At 43.6% G+C, this 27,245-nt stretch overlaps 2 protein-coding genes across 2 annotated transcripts; one reads left to right on the forward strand and one right to left on the reverse strand.

Moving 5' to 3' along the window:
• The first annotated feature begins 16,685 nt into the window (after positions 1 to 16,685).
• On the forward strand, positions 16,686 to 21,333 carry LOC120703258 (protein adenylyltransferase SelO-like). The gene is made up of 8 exons (XM_039987287.1): positions 16,686 to 17,036; positions 17,143 to 17,252; positions 18,280 to 18,336; positions 18,421 to 18,720; positions 19,300 to 19,547; positions 19,637 to 19,943; positions 20,031 to 20,304; positions 20,833 to 21,333. The coding sequence occupies exons 1-8, from the start codon at positions 16,710 to 16,712 to the stop codon at positions 21,085 to 21,087; spliced, it is 1,878 nt and encodes a 625-aa protein (XP_039843221.1). The 5' UTR covers positions 16,686 to 16,709; the 3' UTR covers positions 21,088 to 21,333.
• Positions 21,334 to 21,677: 344 nt separating this feature from the next.
• On the reverse strand, positions 21,678 to 23,351 carry LOC120703259 (chlorophyll a-b binding protein 1B-21, chloroplastic-like). Its single transcript, XM_039987288.1, has 4 exons — positions 22,886 to 23,351; positions 22,635 to 22,737; positions 22,241 to 22,529; positions 21,678 to 22,109 (listed from the first exon to the last, which is right to left on the reverse strand). Exons 1-4 carry the CDS (start codon positions 23,077 to 23,079, stop codon positions 21,958 to 21,960), a joined length of 738 nt encoding a protein of 245 aa, XP_039843222.1. The 5' UTR covers positions 23,080 to 23,351; the 3' UTR covers positions 21,678 to 21,957.
• Positions 23,352 to 27,245: the final 3,894 nt, after the last annotated feature.

Consider the following 27,245-nt stretch of genomic DNA (forward strand, 5'->3'; position numbering starts at 1 on the left):
ACAAAGATTCTTTATTAAGTGCATCACATCAATTGCGTGGTGCACCTCTAAGACTTCATAATAAGGTAAATCCCAAAAATACTCTTCTTTTTCCACATAGGTGCGCGTCCGTCATCACTCTGCACTGATCTGCTGCCATGTCCTTTTTCGAATACTACTTTTACATCTTTCACCATTTCAAACACCATTTTCCGACAATGGTGCCTAGGTTTAGTACGATGATCTGTCTTTCCACCGTAGTGATCATACCTCCTCCTTAATGGGTGCTTGATCGGAAGAAATTGACGATGACACATATACATTATCTTTCTATAGTGCTTCAGATACATGTTGTCGGTTTCTTCTAAACAATGGGTGCATGTCCTATAACCCTTATTGGACTGTCCGGACATATGGCTTAGTGCGGGCCAATTGTTGGTTGTTATGAAAAGCAATGCACGTAGGTTAAAATGTTCCTCTGCGTGCGCATCCCACATAGCAACACCCTCCTCTTTCCACAACAATAGAAGATCATCAGTCAGTGGTTTCATATACACATCAATATCGTTACCAGGTTGCTTCGGGCCGGGGTTAAGCACCGGCATCATAATGAACTTCCACTTCATACACAACCAAGGAAGAAGGTTGTATATACAGAGTGTCACAGACTAGGTGCTATGGCCACTGCTCTGCTCACCGAAAGGATTCATGCCATCCGTACTTAAGCCAAATCTTATATTCCTCGCATCATTTACAAATGTTGGGAATATTTTGTCCACCTTTCTCCACTGCGACCCATCAGCGGAGTGTCTCAACATATTTTCTTGCTTACGTTCTTCTTTGTGCCATCGCATCAATTTAGCATTTATTTTGTTCATGAACAAATGTTTCAGATGTGGTATTAGAGGGAAATACCACATCACCTTGGCAGGCACCCTCTTCTTGATACGTATCCTCTCAACGTCGCCTGGATCATCATGAGGGATCTTATACCGACACGCATTGCATATAGGGCACGAATCCAAATTTTCATATTCACCACGATATAGGATGCAGTCATTAGGACAAGCATGTATCTTCTGTGCTTCTAATCCTAAAGGACAAACAACTTTTTTTGCCTCGTATGTTGTTTTAGGCAAGGTGTTACCCTCAGGGAGTAAGCTCTTTATAAATTTCAGCAACTCCTCAAATCCCTTGTCAGACAAACCATTTGATGCCTTCCATTACAACAATTCTAGTGTGGTACCCAACTTTTTGTGGCCTTGTTTGCAATCTGGGTACAATAATATTCTGTAGTACTCCATCATACGCTTCAGATCTCTCGATTCCATTTCTGTTTCGCAAACTTCCTCAGCTTCACGCAGCATCTGACCCAGATCATCTTCTACAACGTGTCCTTCAGTATCTTCTTCAAGCTCACCCATTGTAGTGTCATCAAAAAAGGCACCGTATTTGGCTGCAAAGTCAGGAATCCCGTCCTCTTCTTCTTCATTATTATCCAACATAATTCCTCTTTCTCCATGCTTGGTCCAAACATAGTGGTTCGGCATGAAACCATAATTGAACAAGTGGGATGGTTCTTAACGATGAGTAATCCCTCTCATTCTTACAGAATTTGCATGGACAACAAACAAAACCGATGTACTTGTGTTTCTCGGCCGCTTCTATGAATTCATGCACGCCATCCATGAACTCCTTTGAACGCCGGTCGGCCATGTACATCCATTACCGACTCATCTGGGTTCAAATTCATTTATATACATCATTGATTGTCACAATAATTCATTCATAATACACAATTTTACCTAAAATTAAATACGCTATCTCACAATTATTCTTGTCACTCTCTTCAAATTTTTTACTTATTTACATTTCCTGTCGTATCCTTCAACTTTGTTCTAAAAAAGAATCGGCAATGTTCATATTATCACTTTCGCTGTGTGTCTCTCTATATATGTGTTTATGTATTTGTCTCTCACGAATGAGAGAGAGAAAGAATGGAAATATTGCCGATTTCTTCTTATAATCAAAACGAGGAAACATCATATTTTTTCCTTTAATAAATCACTAACTTATTATAATTGTACATTTCATTATAGTAATCTAATTAATTAAATCTCTTGCTAACTACATATAAAAAATAACACATCTATAAAATAATAGCTACAAACTAAATGAAAGAATAATTAATACAACAACTATAATCTAAATAACTACATCTAAATATAACTATAAACTAATTGAAAGGATAATTAATATAACAATTATAAACTAAATAACTACATCTAACAATATTGATCACATGTATAAACAAAATAAAGTGTTAACTACATCTTAAAAATTAATTACTAAATCATGGAGAAAAAATACTAACCTTTCAAAAAAAATTGCAAAAATTTTCCTCCCCTCCCCTCGCTTGGCTGCCATGAACAGTGAGTTCACAACAGCTTGGAGGGGGAGGGGGGCTATTTATAAACACGGACCAAAGACACCGGTTGATGCCAATGACCCGGTGCAAAATCTAACGCATCGGCACCGGGTTATATTACCAACCGGTGCCGTAAGACCGAGCACCGGCTGGCACCGGGTCGTGGCATCACCCGGTGCCTTTACCTGCACAATAGGCACCGGGTGATGCCACAAACCGGTGCCTTTGCTGCCGTGGTCATTTGGTACCGGTTGGAGGCACCACTGGTGCCTGTGCTCCACTATTGGCACCGGGTCGTGCCATGATCCGGTACCAAATTCTCTCCCTTGCGCCCAATCCAGGCCAAAGGTACCAGCTGCTGACCCGGACCTCTAACCTGTTTTCTAGTAGTGAAGTCACAATGCGCTGGCAATAAACTGAGTCCCGCATAGAGAAAAAGTAAGAGCAATGTATATAATAATAAGATGCTTCGTCAGACAATAGCAAAGCAAGGACAATACGAGAGGGACAGTGAAATTTTTATATTGCCTCTTACCCGGTAGTAGTGCTACTACCGGCAACAACTACTATCTGCTTTACTTGTATCTTTGTATCTTGCCGATAGAGGTCATGTTTAGTTTTCAAAAAAATTCTATAGTATTGATCACATTGAATCTTTAGACATATGGATAGAGCATTAAATTTGTTGAAAAAATAACTAATTATACAGTATAACTGTTTCATACAAGATGAATCTTTTGAGCATAATTAATTTATGATTGGACATTAATTATTAAATAATAATAAAATATGCTACAGTACTAAAAATTCATACTTTTTCGCAAACTAAACACCGCCTAAGCTCCTACTCTTATCCTACCATTGCTGGTGTCCAGTATAACGGTGCTGACATCTCAGAGGTCAGAACCATCATCATGAACTTCTTTATCCAAACCCAGAGGAGAGAGCGAGGCATATGCCTCGCGCCAACAGTAACCTACTCTCTCCTTCCAACAAAAAAAATGCAATTACCAAATCTGTGCTAGTCAAACTAGCTTAAGTTTGACAAAATTTATACTAAATAATATTAGCGTTTATATCTTTAAATAAATTTATTATGAAAATATATTCTAACTAATCTAATGCTACTTATTTTGTATTATAAATATTATCATTTTTATATAACTTTAGTTAAAATTTAAACTATTTGATTTATAAAAACAACAAAACGGATGGAGTACTAACCTAGGTCACCGCTCGTCGTCATTGAGACGACAGCCAAATTAATCAGTCATCCCCTAGTGGCTAGCGGTAGCAGGATCAAGATGAACAAATACGTGAAATGGAATAGTGTATATGCAACCAGGCATGGGACCCACCTGCATCACACCACCAAAGCATCTCCCCTACCTGAGTTTAGATTTCCACGCACACTGAGGGCTAGTTTGGAAGCCCAGAATCCCGCCGGGATCCCGGCCTTTTCCCGGGGGCGGAAGCCCCCATTGGAAATTTACCACGGGCTAAATTCTCCCGTCATTTGGAAGCCCGCAGCATGGGGCGACTAACCCGACCCACCAGATTTCCTCGGGGCGAGCCCTCTCCCACCTCTCGGGTCCGGGCGCCGCATCCCCGAGCGGCATCGCGTGCGAGAGGAGAAGCCCCGCGCCGCCGCTCGCTCCACCTCCGCGTCCAAGCGCCGCTGCCCCTCCTCCGCTGCCGCTCCATCCTCGTCGCTTGCTCCTCCTTCGCGTTGCTCCACCTCCCCGACGGCTGCAACATCATCACCCCCTCGGAGATCTCGATCTGCGGCCACTACCCAGGGATTTTTTTCCCGACTGGAACCGGTTCGGTTACCGCGGTAATTGGTCAAACCGGTCCGGACCGGTTCCAGTTCCGGCCGGTTTCAAACCGGCCCAAATTCAAAATTTAAATTTGAATTCAAAAAAATGAAAAAATCCCAAAAAAATCCTAAAAATACTTCAAGTTGCGACGAATCTAATGGTGTCAAATTTTTTCAAATATTCGTTCATTTAGTATACTTTGCGAACATTTGAAGTTAAATAAAAAAAAGCGTGCATACAAAAGTATACAAATACAATGTAAAACATGTTATACATTGTATTAATGTAAATGTAGTAAAAAAAGGGTTGAAGGGTTCATTTAGGCTAAAACATGTTATACAAACATTCAAATTTTGAACTAAAGCTGGTTTTTCGTTGGTTTTTTTTCCAACTCTCCGATTCCCACTCAAACCGGACCGGTTACACCTCAAACCAGTCCGGTTTACCAGTCAAACCCGCCAGTTACCCAGTTGGAACCGATTGAACTGGCGTTTTTTTTAATTTGAATTTGTCCGATTTTTACCGGTAATCGGTCAAACCAGTCCGGTTTACCGGAATCGGAGGGCGGCGGTTCCATCAAAAGGTCGGTAAAAAAATCCTGCCGCTACCTCGTCATCCTCCTCGGCACATGTGAGTTCTGCACCTCGGCACATGTGAGCTCTGCACGGCTGCACCTCCTCTCCTATCTTGCCTAGGATTTCTATTCATATCTCCTCATTCCTAGCACTTGTAGATCGTGCTGACATCAAGGACGTCATCTCCAAGATCCACTACAAGATTATCGTCTCCTGACTTTTCTGGATCAGGTAAGCCAGAACTAGATAGCAGATTGCATGGTTCTTGGGGGAATTTGGGGGATTCCTAGTGATAGGGTTATGGACTTGAGAAACACAGAATCATGTCCACATTATTTTCAATGAAACACAGAATCAGTCACAAAACTAGATAGGGCAGCAAAAATGTCAGGTCCAGTTTAATTAATCTTCAGTTTCTGATGCCACCAGGACCATCTAGGTCTATAATTAACTAATCTGCTACTAGAGTAGCTATTTCTAGTACTACAAATCTGTATGTCATTGCTTCCATACTGTACCTGTGCCATTGCTTGCAGTTAAATATAGTGAGGTTCATTCAGTAGGAGATAATAGTTGCATTTGATGAGATTTGTTATGGTAGAGCCTGCGCCATTTAGTTCATTCTACTCTGCTATGTACTATTCTTGTTTTAAATGCTTCATGCCATCTGATTTCACCTGATGTGTTTAATCTTCTTCCTTTTCCCTGTTTCTTTGGCACTGTCCTTCAAATAACTTTGCCAAAAAAAAATAGGATTGGTATAAGATATGGTCTAGTATTTATGCAGCAATAACTATGAATTCAAATAGTATTTATCTAGCTAGTATGTTTGAACAGATGACAATTGTTTCTATTTTTATATGCTGCTGTTTCCATATGACAGCTAGCAATAACTATGCTCGATGCTAGAGAACTAATTCTTGTTTTCAATTAATTCAGTTCTAGCTTATATTGTCTGAGATAAATTGTTAGCTTTTAAGTTCAAGATTTAGCACCAGTACCTTCTGTAGTGATAGCACTTGTACCGGCTTTTTGTTTTGATATCAAGTTGTCAAAATATATATGCACTTTGTCCCAAATGATGAATGTAGACATGGTCAGATATATATAACTTGCCAGCTTTACCTGATCATTTTTCTAGACCATTTTCAGCAGTGACTCCATTTTATTATTGATCTAATTGCAGATGTCTACCAACCAGAGGCTGGATTACAGCAAGCAAAGGCTTCTTGAGGGACTCAACTAGCTTTGTATATATGTCCATCATCGTCAGAGTCTATAATATTTTAGCTGGCTTCTAAATTTGTAACGTACAGAAAACTATCCCTTTTATGTCTCTAGCATCAACTGAGTGAATGTTGTTCTACCATTTTGTATCGGCTGAAACTTGGTACTTTCTCATAGATTGATTTGTCTAAATTTCTAGAAAATATCATGTATGTGATGGCTCCATGACTTTGGTGACAGATTTTTCTTGTTTATCAGCATGTCATCCGAAATGTGCTGCTCATGAATATAGTGATGGCCTGCTCATGTAAAAAAGTTACGCTATTAACTTAGAATTACTGATATATGTCATATATTCTTGGTTGGTATTTTTTTAAAATAAAAAAGAGCATGCATGGTGGTGGTACAGTTGCCTGCCCCCACAGCGCTGCCCCGCGTCAGAACCAAATTAATCCCCACCTCTGAACCATCCCCGCGTCAGAACCTGACTTGCCTCCAAACAGCGACCGGGAGCGGGGGGCGGCGCTGCCCTCCGGTGGAGGGGGATTTCCAAGTCCAAATTAATCCCCATGGGTCAATTTTTCCCAGGGCTAATCAGCCACGAGCTGCCAAACTAGCCCTGAGCGTATCGGCCCGTTACTACACAGCCAAGCATGATACACTACTAAAAGACAATTTCATTACTATAAAAATGATTTGTAGTAATGCCTCGAATTTTTTAGAGGTGAATCAAAAAGTCACCCGTTCGTGATACTGTACCAATTGAGCTGCCCCTAAAAATGATATTTATAGGGACGGCTCACCCCCTTAGCCACCCCTAAAAATGGATGCGGTTTTTAGGGGGCAGATGGGGGAGAGCTGCCCCTGCAAATGTTATTTTTAGGGGCGGCTCACCCCTTAGCCGCCCCGGCCCCTAAAAATATCATTTGTAGGGGCGGCTCAACCCTCCCCCCACACACACCTAAAAATGTATATAAATATATAGGCTTTTTTCTCCTCCCGACCCTTCATTGTTTGCTCAGGAGAGTAGCTTCCTGTTGACGTAAAAATCAACACACTGGAATCTGAGAGCAAGTGTTCCTCAAGCTTCAGACAGTCAAACAAGCGTACCAGTCAATTTGACCTGCAATTGACAAAGAAAAGATAAATATTAAATCTGAGAGTGTATCGGCTAGAATTCCAAATATCTCTCGTGCAGGCGTATCGGCAAGCTCTATCGATAAGAAAAGCGTCAAAAGAATATTAAATACGAGCGCGAGACAAAAGATCATATCGGTGGGTTCGGCCGATATGAAAAACGACAAGATCGGCTTGGAAGAGCCGATTGCACGTGTGTAACAAAATCAAAGCTACAAATGTGTAACTTAAATAATGCTACTCGATATTGCTTGAAACAGATCTAAATTGACTTTTATGATAATGTGGTAATATCGCAAAGTATAGCCAATTTAACGTGTTTCAAAATAGATTGATCTGATAATAGCCAAAAACACAGAAAAAACCTATAAATCTAGCCGATATCGATAAATTGTGAATAAATCTAGACGAGAAAATAGCGATACGCCTGAGATCAAAGCCTATACAAATTCGATAACTTTTGAATAGATCTGAATGAAGCCACAGTGATATGTCCGGAAGCTAAAGCTCAAATATACTCGGTAAAATGAAAACATACTAGCAAATCAAGTCGCTCGAATGTGAGACGTCCTTGATTAGCTTGAAAGAACTCGCCGAAAAGAAAATAGCGAAGTCGCCGACAGGAAAGTAAATTGCAAGGAAACGGTAAAGAGTTGTTGTATTGGATGTGTATCAACTTTTTCCGGTCTCGTACAACAGATATATATAGCCTACGCTAACAAGTCCTAGCCGATTACGGCAAACATATTTCTTGACTAAAAAGTAAGACTTTCTAAAACAAACTATCTCTAAATTACAACCGAATCATCAGAATTCCAATAAAATCTAGACTTCTTACCTTTCTGACTCGTCGGCAACACTTCCATCGGCCGATTTGCCAAACATCGCGGATCAACATCTTCTTGGAATATTTCTCTGACCCATCGGCTGCAACTCCATCGGCTGACTCCGGTCCTGTGTATGTTTTTATTTCTTTCAAATCGGTAACCTCTTCTTTCATATCATCACCTTCCTTGACACGTGTCAAAAAACGGTGTCAACACTTCCCAAGATCCAAAAAAAGAAAAAAAAAAGGAAAGGTTTTCAAGATTTCCTTGAAGTTTGGGGCTCTATGAGATAAGTTGATGGTAATTCCTTGTGATTCCTAAGCTCTTTCATTAGATTTGTGGCTCAAATGGAGCTTTCTTTTATCTCTAACTAGCTCTAGATCTTTATGGTGTGGATTAGCCATTTGACACACCATTTGCCTCAAACTTTTGTATGAAGTTGTGCTATTTTAGTCTAAGAACGAGATTGTCTAATTATTTGGACTAGATCTGTCTGACCATTTGGACTAGATCTATATGTTTTAGCTTCATTTCTAAGTAAATTACTTATTAGATCTATGGAGCAGAGAGAAGATTTATTTTTTCCCCTATTTTTACAAACACGCATGATAGATTTTTTTCCAAGATATTGTGGTGCAATAATAGATTTGGTTTTCATTTTCTTATTTAGTACTATTTGAATTACCTTTTTCTCAATATCTAAGCTTATAGAGAAGTATATTTTTAATGGCATTTATGATTATTATCCTTTGAGAAAAGAATTTATGTTTTTTCTAATTATTTACGTAAATAGTTTTTTTATTTTATTTAAATTATTTGTTACTGTTCAGAGATGGATAGTACGTGGATGTACAATGCAAAAAGGACGGACACCTATTACTGTGGAGAGCTTAATAAATTCATTTAAATTACGGAGAACCACGCAAGAAATGAGAAGACATAGTTCATGCCTTGCCCATGCAATGCCCAGGGCCGGCTCATGGTTTTCAAAGGCCCCTGGGCGAACCAGACACTATGGGATGTTGTAGTAATTTGAAAAAAAAGTCTTGAAGTGAGTTAATAGTCATCGACTTTTAAGAACTGCAGTGTATAGATGAATGGGCATTGAAGCTATCAATTATGCTTGAAACACACATAGCATTATGCTTGAAACCCACATAGCATTGCTTCTAGTTTTTATCCGAGACAAGTTGTGAGCGGCGGTTGGCGAGGAGAGCTGACAAGGACAATGAAAAAAATTTAATGGAATCGGCACCGACGCAAATTTTTGCCGCTCCACATTTTTTTGGCATCGCTTAAAATAAGCATCACCTTCCATAGTGTTTAGTGTTTAGAGTAATGCCCCAATCCTCTCTTTCCTTTTTAAGCATCACTCAAGCCTCATATTGTGGAGGATATTAGGCCATCATTTTTTTATTTAATATGGTAATTAAAAGCAAGATAGGAATTCTAATAATATATAAAATCCATGCGGAAGTCCGGAAATTCTACGTGACTGAACGTGTGCCTGACTGCTTCCTCGTATACTCCGAGTTGGGCCAAATATTACTACCTACTACATACTAGGAGAGAGAGAGAGAGAGAGAGAGAGAGAGAGAGAGAGAGAAAGATGAAAGTTAAGGGGAGAGAGAGAGGAAGCTAGAATTTAGATATGAATCCAATAGTTATGGTTGTTTGCACGAACCTCAAATACTGAAGTTGAGGAATAAAGATGGAGAAGCCAGAAGCTGGCCTGTGGCCCAAGGCAAGCATGCAGCCTGGTCAAGGACACCAAGACAGCAACGTGAGAACTTTGTTTTCTATTATTCTCACACTTGTTTATTTCCTGATTTTTTGTTTAAACTAGTTTATTAATTACTTGTCGTGGTTGCTTGTTGATGTTTTGCATGCATGCTTAATTGACTCTGTGTTGAATAGTTTTCGTGATTATTCTTTATTCCCTCTGTCCCGCAAAGACTATTCATGTAGCATCCAAACTTTATCCCACAAAGAGTGTTCGTTTAGATTGCAGTAAAGTTCATCTAATTAAAGCAATATCAAATACCAAGATATAATTGCATAGGGAAGAGTATGGAGCCAATCAAATGCTTAATTAGGTGTTACTTTTCTTGTTCCAATGCATTTGCATTCATTGAGGATCTAGGAAACCAAACAAAAAGTGTGGTCTTCAATCACAATTGCTATGGTCATTTTGCACTACTAGTAGTATGTCTGGAATTTTCTAAACGAACCGTCTTTGCGGGATTGAGGGAGTACATGCTTAGTCAAATAATCTTTAGTTGGCTTTATAGTAATTAGCTTTAGTCTTTTGATACTTGTGATAGATAATCTTTACTTCCACTTGATTTTAAGATGTGCTAATTATTATTGTAACATTGCATGCTTGGTCAAGTAGAACTTTCATCATAGCTTTTGCTTGAGTTAGTTATTTTTTGCTTGCTTGCATCGAGCTTAGTGTCGAGCTTTCAGCATTTCAGTTAATCTTGGCTTTCGCTTAGCGTCGAGCTTTTTTTAACCATTTCTAGGATGAGCTCATCATGAGTTGGCTTATGTCATCTTGGCGGTTTGAACAGAGATATGTCGGGACGAGTTTGGAACATAGGCCTTGTTCTCTCAAAGAATTTTTAAAGACTATTCACCCTCCCTCTATTTGACGGTTCTGATCCTTCTATTAGTATCATAGCTTCGTTAAAGATTACACCACCTTAAAAGGCTTTCTAATCCTAGGGGTGACAATAGAGAAGGCGATTTTGCTTGCGGATTTTGCTTTCACGATTTGAGCTCGTTTTCACTAACTTTAACCGGTGCTTTAAGCTATGGCACCAAGCTCCTCTATTTGTGTGTCTTTTTTCTTACATTTTGATGAAAGTGCAAATGCAACCGATGATGACCATAAGTCGAGAAACAAGCGAATTGGTCGAGAAGCATTGAAACAAAAGCACTGCAAGCTAGCTAAGGCAGCGCACCTACGTCACCTCACTCGACGACATCGTCTTCGACTCCGACAACAAGGATGATACTTTTTGTCCAAACAAGAATGAAGATGGTAAGAGAAGGAAATGCATCGACAACTCAAGTTTTGTCGTCAACTCCATCAAGCTCAAGGATGTATTTTGCCTCACAGTCGTCAATGATCTCAACACAAGCTTGACTCGGAGGATAATCTTGATGTGATGGTTCGTGTCGAGCTCTTGGTGAAGGATGGAATTCCGATTGGTGATCTCATACCAGAACTTCTCAAGGTGAGCAAAGGTAAACTCATCAATGATATGTTGCATCTAGTGTCTCGAGTTTGTGTTTGTGATGAGAAAATTGCCAAACTTCAAAATTATTTGAACATTTTTATGTCTAGTGATGAGTGTGTTGTATCTAGAGTTGATAGCGTGATTGTATCTTCTTCATACAAATCTAGCTAGTACTCTTTTGCCTTGCGAGTCATTTGAAGGTGGGTTTGTTCAAATGATTTGGATAGCTCATTTTTAGCTTTTTCTTTGGATAGCTATTTAAGTCTGTTGCTTCTTCCGGTGGTACCTAAAGTGATTTAAATGGCAAGGGTGCTTCTTTCTTCTTTGAAACTCAATTCAAGAAGCAAAAATTCAAGAACATAACTGAGTCAGCTTTACTTTGGTCATTGAATATTTAATTTAGGGTGTAGATAAGAGGTTAAGAACAACCGAACTAGAACATAGCTTACCAAGTCAAACACTCGAAACAATACCATCTGTCTCAAACAGCGAGTTCTTAAAAACAGAACATATTAGCATATTACACTAAGCTAAAACAAAGAAGAGGAATAAAGCTGACATGAAAAAATGGCTGCAAAAAATGCAGAGATTGTATTTTAGAAGATCATGTTTTTCTTAGAAATTAGTCCCAACACAAAGCTACTTGCTTCAAAAAAAAAGAAACATTTGATACCAAAACTATAGAAACAGAGGACTCCGTATTATCATTCTGTTCGGCTGCAACCAGCTAACAGTATTTTTTCTCACACCAAACCAGCACCAGCCGCCAGTAATCCAGCAGTACTTTGCTTTTATAACAAATCAGCACCAGCCACCACCCACAACCAGCCGAACAGAGTGTTCTGAAGCATGTTTAGCAAGTGACAAACTGACAACAATATAAATATTTGCCAATGGTTCATGATGATTAACAATTGATATTTTTCATGAATTTCCTAAAAATTTCATGATAGCATTTGTTCACTGATATTAGGCTGTCTGATCACAGAGGAAAATTATAACAGTAAACACATTACTTAGTCAACATGTTGAAATATCTTAAAATATAAGTGAGTTAGTGTTGGCGCAGAACTAGGGCCAACACACGAAAGCACTCGAACGCACAGCGAGCGACGATACGATGCAGCGCCGATGCTCAGACCGGTTGTCGCCGGCCAGGCCGGCGGCGAAACCAACGAACGTTGCTCGGGAAGGACCCGTCAAGGCAGGCGCACGCAGGGTTGTTCTAAGGTCGGCAGGCCACCTAGAATGCCCTCAATCGACGTAGAGATGACGGAGGAACAACAAATAGTAGATGGGAAAAAGCTAGGGCAAAGAGAAAAAGTAAAAAAGATAAAAGTTGTATGATTTGATCGATTGGATACCCTCAATCGGCTGTGACCCTTTATATTTATAGGGTGGGGTGGACTTATCTCGCAAGAAATCTTTTTTACAGATAAAAACCTATGAAATAATCTAATTACACTCGGATTCGGATTCCTTGAAGACCGGTCAGACCGGTCGACCCTACCGGTCAGACCGGTCGGTTGCTGCCGGACCGACTACAGCGTCTGACCGGTCAGACCGCTCGGACGCACCGGTCTGACTGGTCGGTACTGTCTAGTGCCAATTTTGGTTGTCAACGATTAGCATAGTCTCGTATATAGTGCGAGGTTGGGAACCCAAAAAATACACCATTTTCTCATCCAAAAGATTTCTGAGAACCAAAGGGCAAGCAAACAGGTACTCATTTAACTAATCAATATTCAAGATAGGAATAATGAACATTACTAATTTTTGCAAAATTCTTATTTGAGGTTCAGAGTCTAAAACTCTTGTAATTCTTAGCTGTAAATATCCAACTTGCGGATATAAAGGCCGGTTAGTCTTCTATAAAAAACAAGTTATTTCCGCTAGCACTTTGCGCAATGCAACGGACACATCAGCGTCACAGCACTGACTGCAGTCGCCTAGAAGAAGGTCGGCAGGCGTGCCGTGGGGCGCTTGGCCCTCTCTGTCTGATGGGCCGCCCATCTCACGCGCGCTGGCAGGCCGTACTGATTCGGCGGCCCGGTGGGCCACACATCTCTTCAGCTGAACGGCGGCCACGCCAGAGCCCAGCCCACCGACTCGGTAACAAAGTCACGTACGGAGCTAAAATAATCGGTTTATCCACCTGCGAGCAAGCCAACGCCGTCGAAAAAATAGAATATCGAAACCGAAAAGGCCAGATGGACAATTGACCGAGGATTTGCAGGAGATGGGGGATTTAATTTCCTCTTTCTACAAAGAATTATATACATCAGAAGGTACTGAAGATATGGCGAGCGTGCTAAACACGGTGCCAACAAAGGTGACTCCGGAAATGAATGACCAGCTGCTGGCTCATTTTACGGAGAAGGAGGTGAAAGAGGCTCCTGTTTCAAATGTTTCCCACCAAAGTGCCGGGGCCGGACGGGCTACCAACTCACTTCTTTCAGTGGCACTGGGATGTATGCGGAGAGGAGATTACCGAAGTTGTGTTGAGAATCCTAAAAGGAGATGACGACCCATCTTGCATCAATGAAACTTTGATCGTCCTCGTCCCAAAAGTTTCAGATGCGGAAGACCTGACTCACTTTCGACCGATTAGTCTTTGCAATGTCATCTACAAGATAGCTTCGAAGGTGGCTGCAAACAGACTGAAAGTGGTCCTGCCCCTAATTATTTTTGAGGAACAGTCGGCCTTTGTACCTGACAGGCTTATCACAGATAATGTCATTACTGCATATGAATGCTTGCATTTCATGAAGAAGAAGAGACCACAAGATACACGATGTTGTGCTCTAAAGCTGGATATGAAGAAAGCGTACCATCGTGTGGAGTGGGCATATCTACGTGCTATCATGACTCAGCTTGGTTTTCATCGGCTTTGGGTTGACATGGTAATGCGGTTGATATCTACTGTATCCTTCTCAGCTTTGTTTAATGGTGAAAGACTTGAAAGTATTCGACCACCACGGGGTATCCGTCAGGGAGATCCTATTTCTCCGTATTTGTTCCTTTTGGCAGCAGAGGGCCTCTCGTGCCTCTTAAAGTCAAGAATTCAATCATCGACTCTCAAAGGTATAAATGTAGCTCCATCAGCTCCGGTGTTAAGCCATCTTCTCTTTGCGGATGATAGCCTGCTGTTCTTTAGTGCAAATACTAGAAATGCTCAGGAGATCCTTGATGTGATGAATTTTATTGCCGTGCTTCGGGCCAACAAATTAACATGGACAAGTGATCGATCCACTTTGCAAAAGGGGTCCCTAACAGTAGTAGGGAGGCAATCAATTCCATGTTGAACGTGCAAAACGAGTCCCTCAACGAGAAATACCTTGGCATGCCCTCTGGTGTGGGTGCATCGACAAATGGCGCTTTCAAGTACCTAAAAGACAGAATCTGGAAGAGGGTCCAGGGATGGATGGAGAATTGTTTGTCGGCAGGATGGAAAGAAGTGTTAATCAAGGTAGTCGCGCAAGCCATTCCAACCTACTCTATGTCATGTTTCAAGCTGCCGAGGGGATTATGTGAGCACATTAACACAATCATCAGAGGATTCTGGTGGGGAAACAAGGACGGTAAGAGGAAGACCTGCTGGGTTGCTTGGGAGGAGATGATCAAACCAAAGCAGTGGGGAGGACTCGGTTTCAGAGATATCTAGCATTGCTTGCCCGGCAAGCATGGCGGATTCTGACCGAGCCCAACTCCCTAAGCGCAAGAGTACTAAAAGCGGTATACCACCCGAGTGTGGAATTCCTGAAGGCGTAACTGGGCACAGGACCTTCACGTGTATGGCGCGCAATCATTGAAGGGAAGGAGGTGCTGGCACAAGGAATCATCCGCAGGATTGGGACGGGGGAGACAACAAATATTTGGAGCATGAATTGGCTCCCACGAGATGGTCAGCTTCGTCTGTTTCGCACCCCGTGCCCAAATGCACCGCAGTGGGTTCATGAGCTGATTGACTCGATCACCCTTTCATGGGATTAACAGAAGCTACAAGAGTGTTTCTATCCGATGGACGCAGAAGTGATCAGCTCCATCCCGCTGACCACCAGGAGACAAGAAGATTTCTGGGCTTGGCACTATGAGAGAATGGGCATGTTCTCCGTCCGGTCGGCTTACCGGATGCTCCGTACAGAAAATAATACAGCATGGCTGGAAGAGAAATCAGGACAGTCAGATGTGCATGCGAATGAAAAGGAATGGTCTGCCATTTGGCAGGTGAAAGTTCCTTCAAAGATCAGGCTGTTACTCAAGAGACCAGCAAGACACTCCATACCAACTGCAGATGTTCTCCATCGACGACACATGATAGAACAAGCTGCTTGTTTTATCTGTGGGGCAGAAGACTCGTGGAAGCATTCCCTCCTAGAGTGTAATATGGCCAAATGCATCTGGGCGCTGTCAAATGAAGAGGTGGTGGAACATATGTGCAATATTCAGGAACAGAACCCACAACATTGGCTAGCTGAAATTATCTCCTCGCTGCACGAGAGGAACTCACGAGGGTGGCTGTCACTTTGTGGGCTATTTGGCATGCGAAGCGCAAGGCGATCTATGAGAAGGTCTTTCAGAGTCCTCTATCGACGCACAGCTTTGTGAAGAGATTCATGGCTGATCTAGCACCGTTGGGTGCCCGCCCAAAGGTGGAGAGAGCAGCAGTTAGCTCACCGCGGTGGATCCCCCCTCCGCGTGGTGTAGCAAAAATTAATGTTGATGCGGCTGTATCAAAAACTCAAAGATGGCTTCGGTTGCAGCAGTAGCCAGGAATGAGACTGGCCTCTTCGTGGGAGCATCGGCGGTGGTATCACAGGGAATCACCGATCCTGAGACCATGGAAGTGCTGGCATTCAGGGAGGGGCTTGCACTTGCACATGATCTCGTCCTACACCGGGTCAGGTTAGCAAGCGACTGTGCAAATGCAGTGCGAAGTATTGATCAGACCACTTGGGGAGTCTATGGCCAGATCATCAAGGAGATCAGAGAAGATGCGGCGGCTTTCCAGGAGATGGAGTTCGTTCATGAAAGAAGAGAAGCAAACCACGATGCCCATGTGCTGGCGCGCAGCTCGCTATCTAGCTCTATTGGTCGGCAAATTTGGTTTTTCGATCCGCCATATGGCGTTTGTAATTCTTATTCGATGACTTAATATAAAAGTCGAGTCTTAAAAAAATGTACGGAGCTAAGGTGAAAAAAGAAAGTCACGTACGGAGCTCCCACGTCTGTCCACGTTCCTCTCCGCACGCCCACGTGTGAACCCCAGCTCCAGTCCGCCGTCCGCGCGGTCCTAGACGTGCCGGCCGGCCAGGCCAGGCCGCAGATCTTTCGAGCCGACCCACCACATCCCTTCTCTTGCGGCTCGGCCGGCCCGCGCCGCTTGCGGAGCAGCCGCGCGCACGGGATTGACCCGCCCCGCCCCTCCGCCCCCGCAGGCCAAAGCCAAATACGCCGCGGCACGCGTCGCCATGCCGCCCCGGTTCCCCACCGCCCGCCTCCTCCTCCCCCGCAGGCAGCTCCCGCTCCCACCCCCGCCTCTCCCCTTCGCGCCCCCTCGCGCCCTCCGCCTCCCTCCGGCGCCGCTTCCCCGAGGCGCCCGCCGCCGCTGCCGCCGCCTTCCCCCGCTGCTCCGCGCCATGGCCTCCGCCGCCGCCCCCGGGTCACAAGCCGCCGCCGCCGCCGCGGAGGCGCCGCCCGCCCCCTCGCGGCGGCTCGCGCTGGAGGAGCTCCCCTGGGACCACTCCTTCGTCCGCGAGCTGCCCGGGGACCCCCGATCCGACACCATCCCGCGGGAGGTCCCCCCTCCCTCCTTCCTCAGCGCTGGCTGCTTGGTTCTCGTTTCCCTTGTATTATTAAGTTCGATTGCCTGATCTACCGCCTGGCTTGGCTTTGCCGCCGCAGGTCCTGCACTCCTGCTACTCCAGGGTGTCCCCCTCGGCCAAGGTGGACGGCCCCAAGCTCGTGGCGTCGTCCGACGCCGTCGCCGACCTCCTCGATCTGGACCACAGAGAGTGAGCCTCGGACCCTTGCCGTTACACTACACCTCTCGATGCTAACTCGCTCGTGTGTGGCGCCGCGGGTGAGGCCTGGCTAGCTGACGCACCAGATTGCCCCCACATATTAGCGCTCCAGATATCACCTGTGGGCAGTGATTCCTGAAATGTGCCCTGATTACTTCCGTGATGCCTTCATCTCTTCATGAACATTGATTCCAAAACTTATGTGGTAGTAGCTGGTGGTTTGTGGCTACACTCATATTGTGTCCTTAGTTTACTGTAAACACTTCAGTCTTGCACTTTGGACTTTGTGACAGAAATTGAGTGCACCTCTTTGTTCAAAGGTAACTGGTTGACCTCATACTGACAAAAAGGTGAGATGTATGGGTAGAAAAAAGTTGCAAAAAACATCCTAGGTAGTATGAAGTTTTCGGAAGTTGGAAGTGTGTCTGTAATAACTAAGGACCTGGCAAGAACTTATGTGCTATGGAATAGCCATTTTCTGAGAAAGAAAAAGAGTAGTTCTTGGAATGTACTAAAGGGATGGTCGCCTTATTTGCCAAACAAGTTTTGTTCTTGACCGCTTCATTCACTAGAAGAGATGCCATAATGCCAAACCTTTGCATGACATGATGGTTTCTGTCATTTCACATATATGGTTGTTCCATATGGCATTGGCCCCACATAACATCTGCATGATCTTTGTTTATACTTTAGCAAGACATTCCAGTTAGCAGATTCCATTCGACCTAGTAAGTGAGCAGGGTTAGCTGACTTATTACTCTTAAGGTCTATGATAAGCATTTTTAAATATTGGCTATGAGTCTATTTGACCTACAATCTCTTCACAATTTCTTCTTTTTATTGAAATGTTATATGAGTCTATTTGACCTACATTCTCTTTGCATTAATTATATTCACTTTAAAAATTCAGAATCTATCTCTTGCTGTCATCCAGTTCTCAATATTTTTTTTTGTATCCTTGTTGATATTGGGGAATGTAAATTCATATTTGTTTATGTGCTTTGTTATGTATTTTCAGGTTTGAAAGACCTGACTTTCCTCAGTATTTTTCCGGAGCAACTCCACTGGTGAGAAGGTTCGTGATACCCTGTGTATATCCTTAATATTTATTTGGTTTTGAACAGCAAGTAATCAACCTTTGATACGGATCAACCTGCAGTTTGCCCTACGCCCAGTGCTATGGAGGACATCAGTTTGGTGTATGGGCTGGTCAGTTGGGGGATGGAAGAGCGATAACACTTGGGGAGGTTGTAAACTCTCGAGGTGAGAGGTGGGAGTTGCAGCTCAAGGGTTGTGGAAAGACTCCATACAGCAGATTTGCGGATGGTCTTGCTGTCCTTCGCAGTAGCATCCGTGAATTCTTATGCAGCGAAGCTATGCATGGTCTAGGCATTCCTACGACACGTGCTCTCTGTCTAGTTGAAACCGGCAAATCAGTTCTCCGAGATATGTTCTATGAGTATGTCACAATATCTTCATTTTCTAATCTATGTCGTTAAATCATTTCTCATTGCTGCATCCCAATTCTGTCAGGCAATTTTCAACTGATTTAGTCATAGATAGAAGGGGGAAATGGGATAAATGGCTGTAGGCGATCCAGGTTATTTTAAGCTGAACGAGGTAATGGTGACGGTGTTATCTGTAGCGTTCAAAGCATATGAATCAAGGCTACTTGAGCCACACAGGCTAGCCGATGAAAAGCAGTGGTTCAACTATTCAAGATCACTTTTAAGGAACATATTTATTTCTGCTGCAGACATAGTGATTAAATTTCCCTGAATGACAGCATGCTTCATAATTTTATTTGCTTGCTGCATGTACATTTGTCAGTATGTTGGTTTCTGTTCTTCTTTTGTTGTTGTTTAATGTTGTGAAGGGAATGCTGCAGTGTAGATAACATTTGTTAATACACTTCCACTATCTGCAATTTATAACTCCAAATGAAAGCAGTTAAAATAGTTTAAAGATCATGTCCTCTGTATACAGTGTACTTATTTAGATGCTTCTGGTATTTAATCTTTTTATCTTATATACACAGTGGCAATGCAAAGGAAGAGCCAGGCGCAATTGTTTGTCGTGTAGCACCATCCTTTTTACGTTTTGGTTCATACCAAATACATGCTTCAAGAGGCAAAGAGGATCTTGAAATTGTTCGTCGTTTGGCAGACTATACAATACGTCATCACTATCCGCATCTTGAAAATATGAAGAAGAGTGAAGGTTTATCATTTGACGCAGCTATAGGAGATTCTCCAGCAATTGATCTTACATCCAACAAATATGCAGGCAAATATCTTCTTGACATATTTTTTTCAGTATTCTCATCGATTATTTGGAGAACTAAAATTTCCTCACTTGCAATCTGTTTGTAACAGCCTGGGCAGTTGAGGTTGCAGAGAGGACTGCTTACTTGATAGCCAGGTGGCAAGGTGTTGGCTTTACCCATGGTGTACTCAACACAGACAACATGAGCGTGCTGGGCCTGACTATTGATTACGGACCATTTGGCTTTCTGGATGCCTTTGATCCTAGCTATACTCCAAATACCACTGACCTTCCTGGGAAGAGGTATTGTTTTGCAAATCAGCCTGATGTTGGTTTGTGGAATATTGCTCAGTTTACTGGACCACTATCATCTGCTGAACTTGTTAGCAAAGACGAGGCAAATTATGTAATGGAGAGGTGAGTTTGTTGCTCCAATCTGAATTAACTATTTGCAGTTGACATCAACTACTTATTTGTGTGAACGTTGATTTTTGCATGTTGCAGGTACGGGACAAAGTTCATGGATGAGTACCAATCTATCATGACCAGAAAACTGGGCCTGACCAAGTATAATAAGCAGCTAATAAGTAAGCTGCTTAACAACATGGCGGTTGATAAGGTTGACTATACCAACTTTTTCCGTCTTCTTTCAAACGTCAAAGCGGATCCTGGCATTCCAGAGAATGAGCTGCTTGTGCCACTGAAGGCTGCTCTCCTGGATATTGGGAAAGAAAGGAAGGAAGCATGGATTAGTTGGGTGCAGACTTATATTGAAGAGGTAGGTTACCTATTCTGTTCTGCTAATTGTTTTGTCCATATGCATGTTTTTGCTATGTTGGTATTTTTGTTGTCTTTGATGCTTGGATGTCTTTTTGGAAATCACTGCCATTGTGCGAAGTTGGAATAATCATTTGGAAATTGAAGTATCATGTCATGGTTGAGGAAGAAATTTGCACTGATTTTTGGCAGTTGCATGCTTGCTGCCCTTGTGCTTCTGGAAGTTTACCTGCATTTTTGTTTTAAAGTGCATCTAATATTGACATTTTTATTTTCTATGCATTATGAATTGTCATTTGAATGAGATCCAATGTCAAATAAGGTTTGTTGCGTTCTATACTTGTTGCCAGACGAACATTATATAGCTAATATTTTTCAGTATTTTTTATAATCTTGTGTAGTTCACTTGATGTCTGCTAATATTCTTTTAAATTGTATAATCCTGTGGTATCAACGTTAAGTGAAATGCGTAGTGCAAGTGGTTATCTTAACATCTTCAGTCTAACGGCATTATTCATTCTGTGTGTAGCTGGTGGAGAGTGGCATTCCTGATGAAGAAAGGAAAGCTGCAATGAACTCTGTCAATCCAAAGTATATTCTCCGCAACTATCTCTGCCAGTCGGCGATCGACGCGGCCGAGCAAGGTGATTACGAGGAGGTTCGTCGGTTGCTGAAAGTAATGCAACATCCGTATGATGAGCAGCCGGGGATGGAGAAGTATGCACGGTTGCCACCAGCCTGGGCGTACAGACCAGGAGTGTGCATGCTGTCCTGCTCCTCTTGAACCCAGCATAAGGGCCGGTGTTTATCACCTTTTTCCTGTATAGGGGATTCAGCTTTGTGCTATGATGTGTAAAGCATCACATGCTATTTCTACCTGTGATGCAAGAGTGTAAGAAGCTTAGTTGCAAGTTCTGCACTATTTGCCATATTGTAAGATTAGCGAGGCTCGTTCAGGAGTTGCCGTGAAGCGGAGCACCTGGCTTGTACCCAGTTTTTGGAGATGCAATTTTCTGGTGCACGCCTCATATCCTGTATGGAAATGAAAAATTTGGTGGTACGAGAGCCCTGGCGGCACCTGCGTCCGGAATTTTACCCGGCAGGATGAGGTACAGGCTTCTGAGGAACAAAGGAAATTACCACGGCAAGACTCCTAGCCACTGCCATGCCTTCCGCGGCAAATCTGTTTGGTAGGCGTTTATTTCTGTGTTAGGCTATCAGCTTGAGGCAGGGCTGTGCTCGTGAAGTCAAGATAGAAGGCACACTTGATCTTCCTCAAAAAAAAAAAGCACTTGATCTGAAGTTCAGAACAAATGGATGGCAAAGCAATCTGGCCCTAGACAAGACGATGGGATTTTACCAAATCCAGTTTGGTTTTGGAGCAAAAGCGAAAATGCGTGGATTCACAAGATCGAGTAGCCGCTACTCCTTAATAACAAGTAAGCTTTACATTACACAAGGACAATGGGTTCCCGGCCGACGGCCGGAAAGTCGCCGCCGCCGTCGTTGGTTGTACAGTTGCTGCACGCACGCAGGCAGTGCCCAGCAGTAATCCACACACAGAAAACACCATTGATCCATCCAGTACACACTTTCCGTCCGCCCGTCGTCTCGTCTCATCTCCGTTCTTCGCCGCCGCCGTGGTCTCATCAGCTCAAGGGTAGATCGTTCTGGGGATGATGATGTCGCCGATGTTGTTGTGCCACGGGTCGGCGAGGTGGGTGGCCAGGTTCTCCAGCGGCCCCGTGCCCGGGTACGCCGACTGCTGCACGCAGAACCCCACGAACGCCAGCATCGCCAGCCGGCCTGCATGCTCGATCATATATGTTCAATCAATCCATGCCCAGTGTTATTAGCTAGTAGTGTTCGCGGCCGGCGCAATATTATATTATCAGGTGCTAATGCTTGGCATGATCGAGTCAGGCAGGCTAGCTCACCGTTCTTGATCTCCTTGAGTTTGTACTCCTCGAACTTGACGGGGTCCTTGGAGAAGCCGAGCGGGTCGAAGGCGCCGCCGGGGTACTTCTTCTTCTCGGGGTCCTTCTCCATGGTGCGCTGGTGCTCCGCGAAGGCGATGGCCACGAACTCGATCACCAGGATGGTGGGCAGCGTGCCCCACGGCACCGGGTTGCCCAGGTACGTGGCCTGCCCGCCGGGCACCGCCGCCCACTCCTGCGCCTTCACCCAGTTGCCGAGCCCCAGCGCCTCCGGCACCAAGATCCCGGGCTGCACGCCGAGCCAAACAGCAAACAATTGCAAAGCAGGTCAATGCCACGGCCTCACCATGTTAGCAGCAAGCAAGTAATCAGCTGGGCGTGCACGGCGGCGTACCACGGCGAGCATGGCCCAGCGGCAGTGGTACACCTCCGACTCCTTGAACCGCTCGAAGTTCTCCGGCACGGTGGCGAGGCCGAGGGGGTCGAAGCCGAAGTCCCTGGTGGGTAAATTCGTCAGTTCAGAAATATAATCCTGCAGAGCACGCCGGCCGGTCCTCGACGCCGCCGCCGCTTTGCCGTCGACCGTCGTGGTGGTTGGCCGTGAATGATCGAGCCGGTAGCTATAGCTTAATAGCTTATTATTACCCGGGGGAGGAGCCGTCGAGGTGGGCGGGGCGGGGCTGGCCGGGCATCCACTCGGCCGACATGATGACGCGGCCGGAGGTGGTGGCGCTGGCGCAGAACGGCAGCCGCCCGGCGCGCGACGACGACGGCGCCAGCAGGCTGGGCACGCCGACGGCGCTGCAGCTCCGGAGCCCGCTCGACGACGCCATCGCCATTTGCCGCTGATGATCCTGAGGCCGAGACGAGAGGAGAGGGAGAAGAGAAGGAGTGGCGTTTGAGATCGAGCGGAGCAAAATCTGCGGCTGCTATTAAGAGCGCCACCGGCGGCCGGAGACGGAGCGGGATGGGGGATATCCAAATGCCGCCCGCCATTGGCGGCGATATCTGCGCGCCCGCGCGCCATTGGGCCACGTAGGATCGGGGCATCTTTGGCCGTCCGACGTGGCACCGGCACGGCCCTGCCCGGGAGGAATTATGCCGTGAGCTGCGGTCCACATATCCGTGGCCTTGCTGGCTGGAATATCTACCTACAGGGCCACTCAATGTAAGTAAAACTTTTATTATCCACCAATCCAAAAGGGGATCAGGTGGGGAAGATATTTTTATTGTTCCCCTGGTTGTTAATTTTGCAAAAGAAGTGGAACACCTAACTTAGGTTCTCGCACACTTGATAGGCCTTGCTGATTATTAACATCTTTTTTTAATTTCTGACATGATTTTGATTATAATAAGAAGTCAATAGACCCTAATTCATTAGTAAAGGAGCAACTGTTTTCCAATCTTGCGTGACGATACAACTTTGGTTTGGGTGCTCTTTTATTTTCTTAGGTAAATTCCTATGGCTCAAGAAATAACACCACTTCTTTCTATGGTCCTCAAAAGTTGAATCTTCCTTATTTGGCTCTATTTTTAACTTTCTATCCCTTCTTTGGCCCTACCGTCAACTGTGTTAGTTAACTCGCATGAACAATAACATGTGGTTCTTCACCCCTCTTTTTCTAACTAAAACGACCTCCTAGTCACCTCCAATATTCATAAAATGTTTTTTGATGATACAACATATGGAGATGAATCCATTTTACAAGAAAAGACATATTTATCATTTACGATCTTAAAATTAAAATTCACCAAATTAGGATACTTTTAAGACTATCTAATTTTTATGGCACGAAAGTATTATCCAAAAACTGAAAATAAATATTTAATATTTCTAAGATGAGATGCATTAATTACAAAATTCTTTTATACTATATGTTGCTTAGATAATTTTGAATTTCATTGACAAAAATAAATTTAAACTTTCTTTCAAAAAGAACTTCAAAATTTATAAGTAACATATGTATAAAATAATTTTATAAATTAATACATCTCATCTTAGAAATATTAGATATTTTTATTAGTTTTTGAATAGTATTTTAATGCCATAAAAAATCAGATAGTCTTAAAAAGTAGCTTAATTTGGTGAATTTTAGTTTTTAAGATAGTAAATGATACATATGTTTTGTATGCAAAATGGATTCATCTCCATCATTTGTATAATTGTAAAAATTTTATGAATTTTGGAGGTGATTTGGAGCTCATTGTAGTCAAGAAAAGAGGAGGTGAAACACCACAGGTACTGTTTATCCGAGTTCACTGACATGATAGTAGGGTCAAAATGGGATCGAAAGTTCAAAATAGAACCAAACATGGAAGATTCAACTTTGAGGGCCATAGAAGGAAGTGATATTATTTCTAGGACCATAGAGGGGATTTTCCCCTTTTTCTTATCTTTGACAAAATAATTTGTCCCAAACAGGGCGGTTGTCTGGTTGAGTCTTAACCCAGAGTTCCTGATCAGGCAACGAGCACGCTTGCGTGCAATACGAAAGTGGTGAGGTGGATCCCTCCCTCCAAACGAGACACGGTGCAAGCAGAAGCAGAACAGTAGTATGCTACATGGTGTTGTGCCACTTGTCTACAAGTCCAAACAAAGCTTGCAAATTTGCAACCACTGCCTGTCCTTTTTCAGGGCTTTTGTTGGGGTGCAGTTTGGGTCTCATTTGATGCAAAAAGTCCTTGAAATACGGTAGTTTCATACACTTCATAAGCTAAGCATGACCAATATTACAATCTGCAAATGCAATGAGCAGCTTGCTCCGTGTATTTTGGGACAGGGCCGTGCTCGATCTTCGCCACACATTTAAGCAAGCTCCAGATGCATTCGCTGGGCTTGCCCCCGTACCTGTGGCTGGGCCCAAATTGGCCATGCTCTTTCTCTATGCCGTCTCCTCACGCCAACTGATTTTCGGTTACTCATCTTTCTTTTCTTTGGCTGTTAAAGCTGCCAGGCCCACATCATCCTAGAGCCACCAAATTTTCAAGAAAACAAAAGGCAAATGTAGCAGCACCGTCCAAATTAAACCGGCTTAAATACACTAACTATCATCTTAATACTTAATCAAGTTACTGTGCACTTAAAACGGTGTAACCTGACAGGCTGTCGGGTAAAATCCCGATTAAACTACTGTACTCCAGGATCACAATTGCACTTAGACCCGTACGAAGACGAGCACAGGTGTTACCAGCATACAGAAATCTTCAAATTAATTTACAACACAGGTTTTACATAAAAGTCTTAATACAAGCGACAGAGTTTAAAACACAGCGGAAGTTTAAAACTGAGTTCGAAATACAATACGATAACTACGACGACGATAAAAGGTGAGCTCCACATCCTGCCCACCGATGTGACGCCAACCTGCCCAATCTTCACGGGGAAGACGGGGCCCACTCGACGGTCCACCCAGGAGGAAGCGGCTGTCCAATCCAGGACGCACAGATCTCCTCGAAATCAGCGTGGACACAACCTGCTTAAAAAGGGGTACAACAACAACCCTGAGTATACTAATACTCAGCAAGGCTTACCCGACTCTGGGTATACTTAGCCCATTACCTAGACATGCAAGGCTTTTTGGTTCTGGAGTTCTTTTGCTGAAATGCTACTAGGAGTGAATCCTTACTTTCAATATTTTAGCGCCGTTTAGTATATCAAGTATTAACTAAGTTCACCTAATCATCTAGAGCACACATGGTATATTAGATTAATCTTCAGAACAACAGGTAAAGCATTCCATCGCTACCTTTCAATACTTTTTCCACTTCTTACTACGATGTGACGCAGTGACCAAGGTTCTCTTAACCGAGAGAGACGGCGAATCGATCCGATTTAACCTTGCAAGGTAGACCTAACTCACACGACACGCGTAAACCCCGTCGGGCCACACACATCAACTGTTCCCATCATCACCCCGACGTCTGAATCACGCCTGCCAAAACCCGGGTGAAGGGTCCCTCACGGCGAACTCCCGGAGAACCCGGAGGCGACATACTATCCAACACCCGCCATCATTCCACTCCCAGAGTAGCAAGTCGCGATTCAAAGTATCGTTGCAAATCAGGTAATTAGCTTACCGGTTTCGACTACCTCCTACTTCCGGCATGTGGTTAGTACTGTTCAAACTCGGTCATCAGGGCCAACAACGGTACGGTCCTCAATCGACACAGGCGGAAGTTCATTTTCTCATCTATTCCAACTCATTCCCGCCCGGTCTCCAATTCTTTTTACTTATCAACGCATTCCAAGCCAAAGCTAAGGGATCAAGATCCTAAACTCGCGAGTGACAGCAATCACTCGACTTCTACCGAAATCCTATTTAGCAAAGCATTTCTATCGACACCTGCATACTAGTATAGGCCCACGGTACCTAGGGAAAACATGCATACTATGGTTCCATTCAACTCCTAGAACATAAATGCACAATACTTAAATAAACATTGAATAATTTTAAATTATGGTTATGCTCCGGGGCTTGCCTTGCAGGTCAGCGGGGTTAACTAGGTCTCCGGGGGCATGCTCAACGGCGTCCTCCTGCTGCGCTCCTGCTCGTGGCTCCTGGACCGGCTCAGCAACTAGCTCGTGGACAGCGTCGTTCGTGGCGTCTACACGAATAAAATATGTCATGCAACAGTTAGGACACAGAGCAATGCATGAGCACTTACGATGCGATGAAAAGATCAACACAAAATTAGCCTGAAGTGTTTCCTTCCAAAAACAACTAACAACACTTAAATAACGAAAAGAGCATGGCTAGGGGCAAACTATAAGCAAAACCCTAACTTGCAAACATGATCTAGCAACACAATTAATCAGCGTAACGTGAAGACAGTAAAGCATGCCAAAGAATTTTTCCAACAAATAACGACGATCGAAAGCATTTATCTTAACCCTAGAAAAGCAATTAAATAACAAATAGATCCACACACTTGCACATAGAACAAGCACCTGAACCTTTTTCAGTGAACTACACATGCAAGAACTAAGCCATAGCAAAAATTTTCA

Source organism: Panicum virgatum, chromosome 4K (genome assembly GCF_016808335.1).
Source record: "Panicum virgatum strain AP13 chromosome 4K, P.virgatum_v5, whole genome shotgun sequence".
NCBI classification, from domain to species: Eukaryota; Viridiplantae; Streptophyta; class Magnoliopsida; order Poales; family Poaceae; genus Panicum; species Panicum virgatum.

Coding starts and splice junctions, on each gene's coding strand:
- LOC120703258 (XM_039987287.1), top strand. CDS start 16,710: ATGCCGCCCCGGTTCCCCACCGCCCGCCTCCTCCTCCCCCGCAGGCAG. Junction 17,253..18,279: donor CTCGATCTGGACCACAGAGA/GTGAGCCTCGGA, acceptor ATGTATTTTCAG/GTTTGAAAGACCTGACTTTC. Junction 18,337..18,420: donor GCAACTCCACTGGTGAGAAG/GTTCGTGATACC, acceptor ATCAACCTGCAG/TTTGCCCTACGCCCAGTGCT.
- LOC120703259 (XM_039987288.1), bottom strand. CDS start 23,079: ATGGCGATGGCGTCGTCGAGCGGGCTCCGGAGCTGCAGCGCCGTCGGC. Junction 22,738..22,885: donor CTCGACGGCTCCTCCCCCGG/GTAATAATAAGC, acceptor TTTACCCACCAG/GGACTTCGGCTTCGACCCCC. Junction 22,530..22,634: donor GCTGGGCCATGCTCGCCGTG/GTACGCCGCCGT, acceptor CTCGGCGTGCAG/CCCGGGATCTTGGTGCCGGA.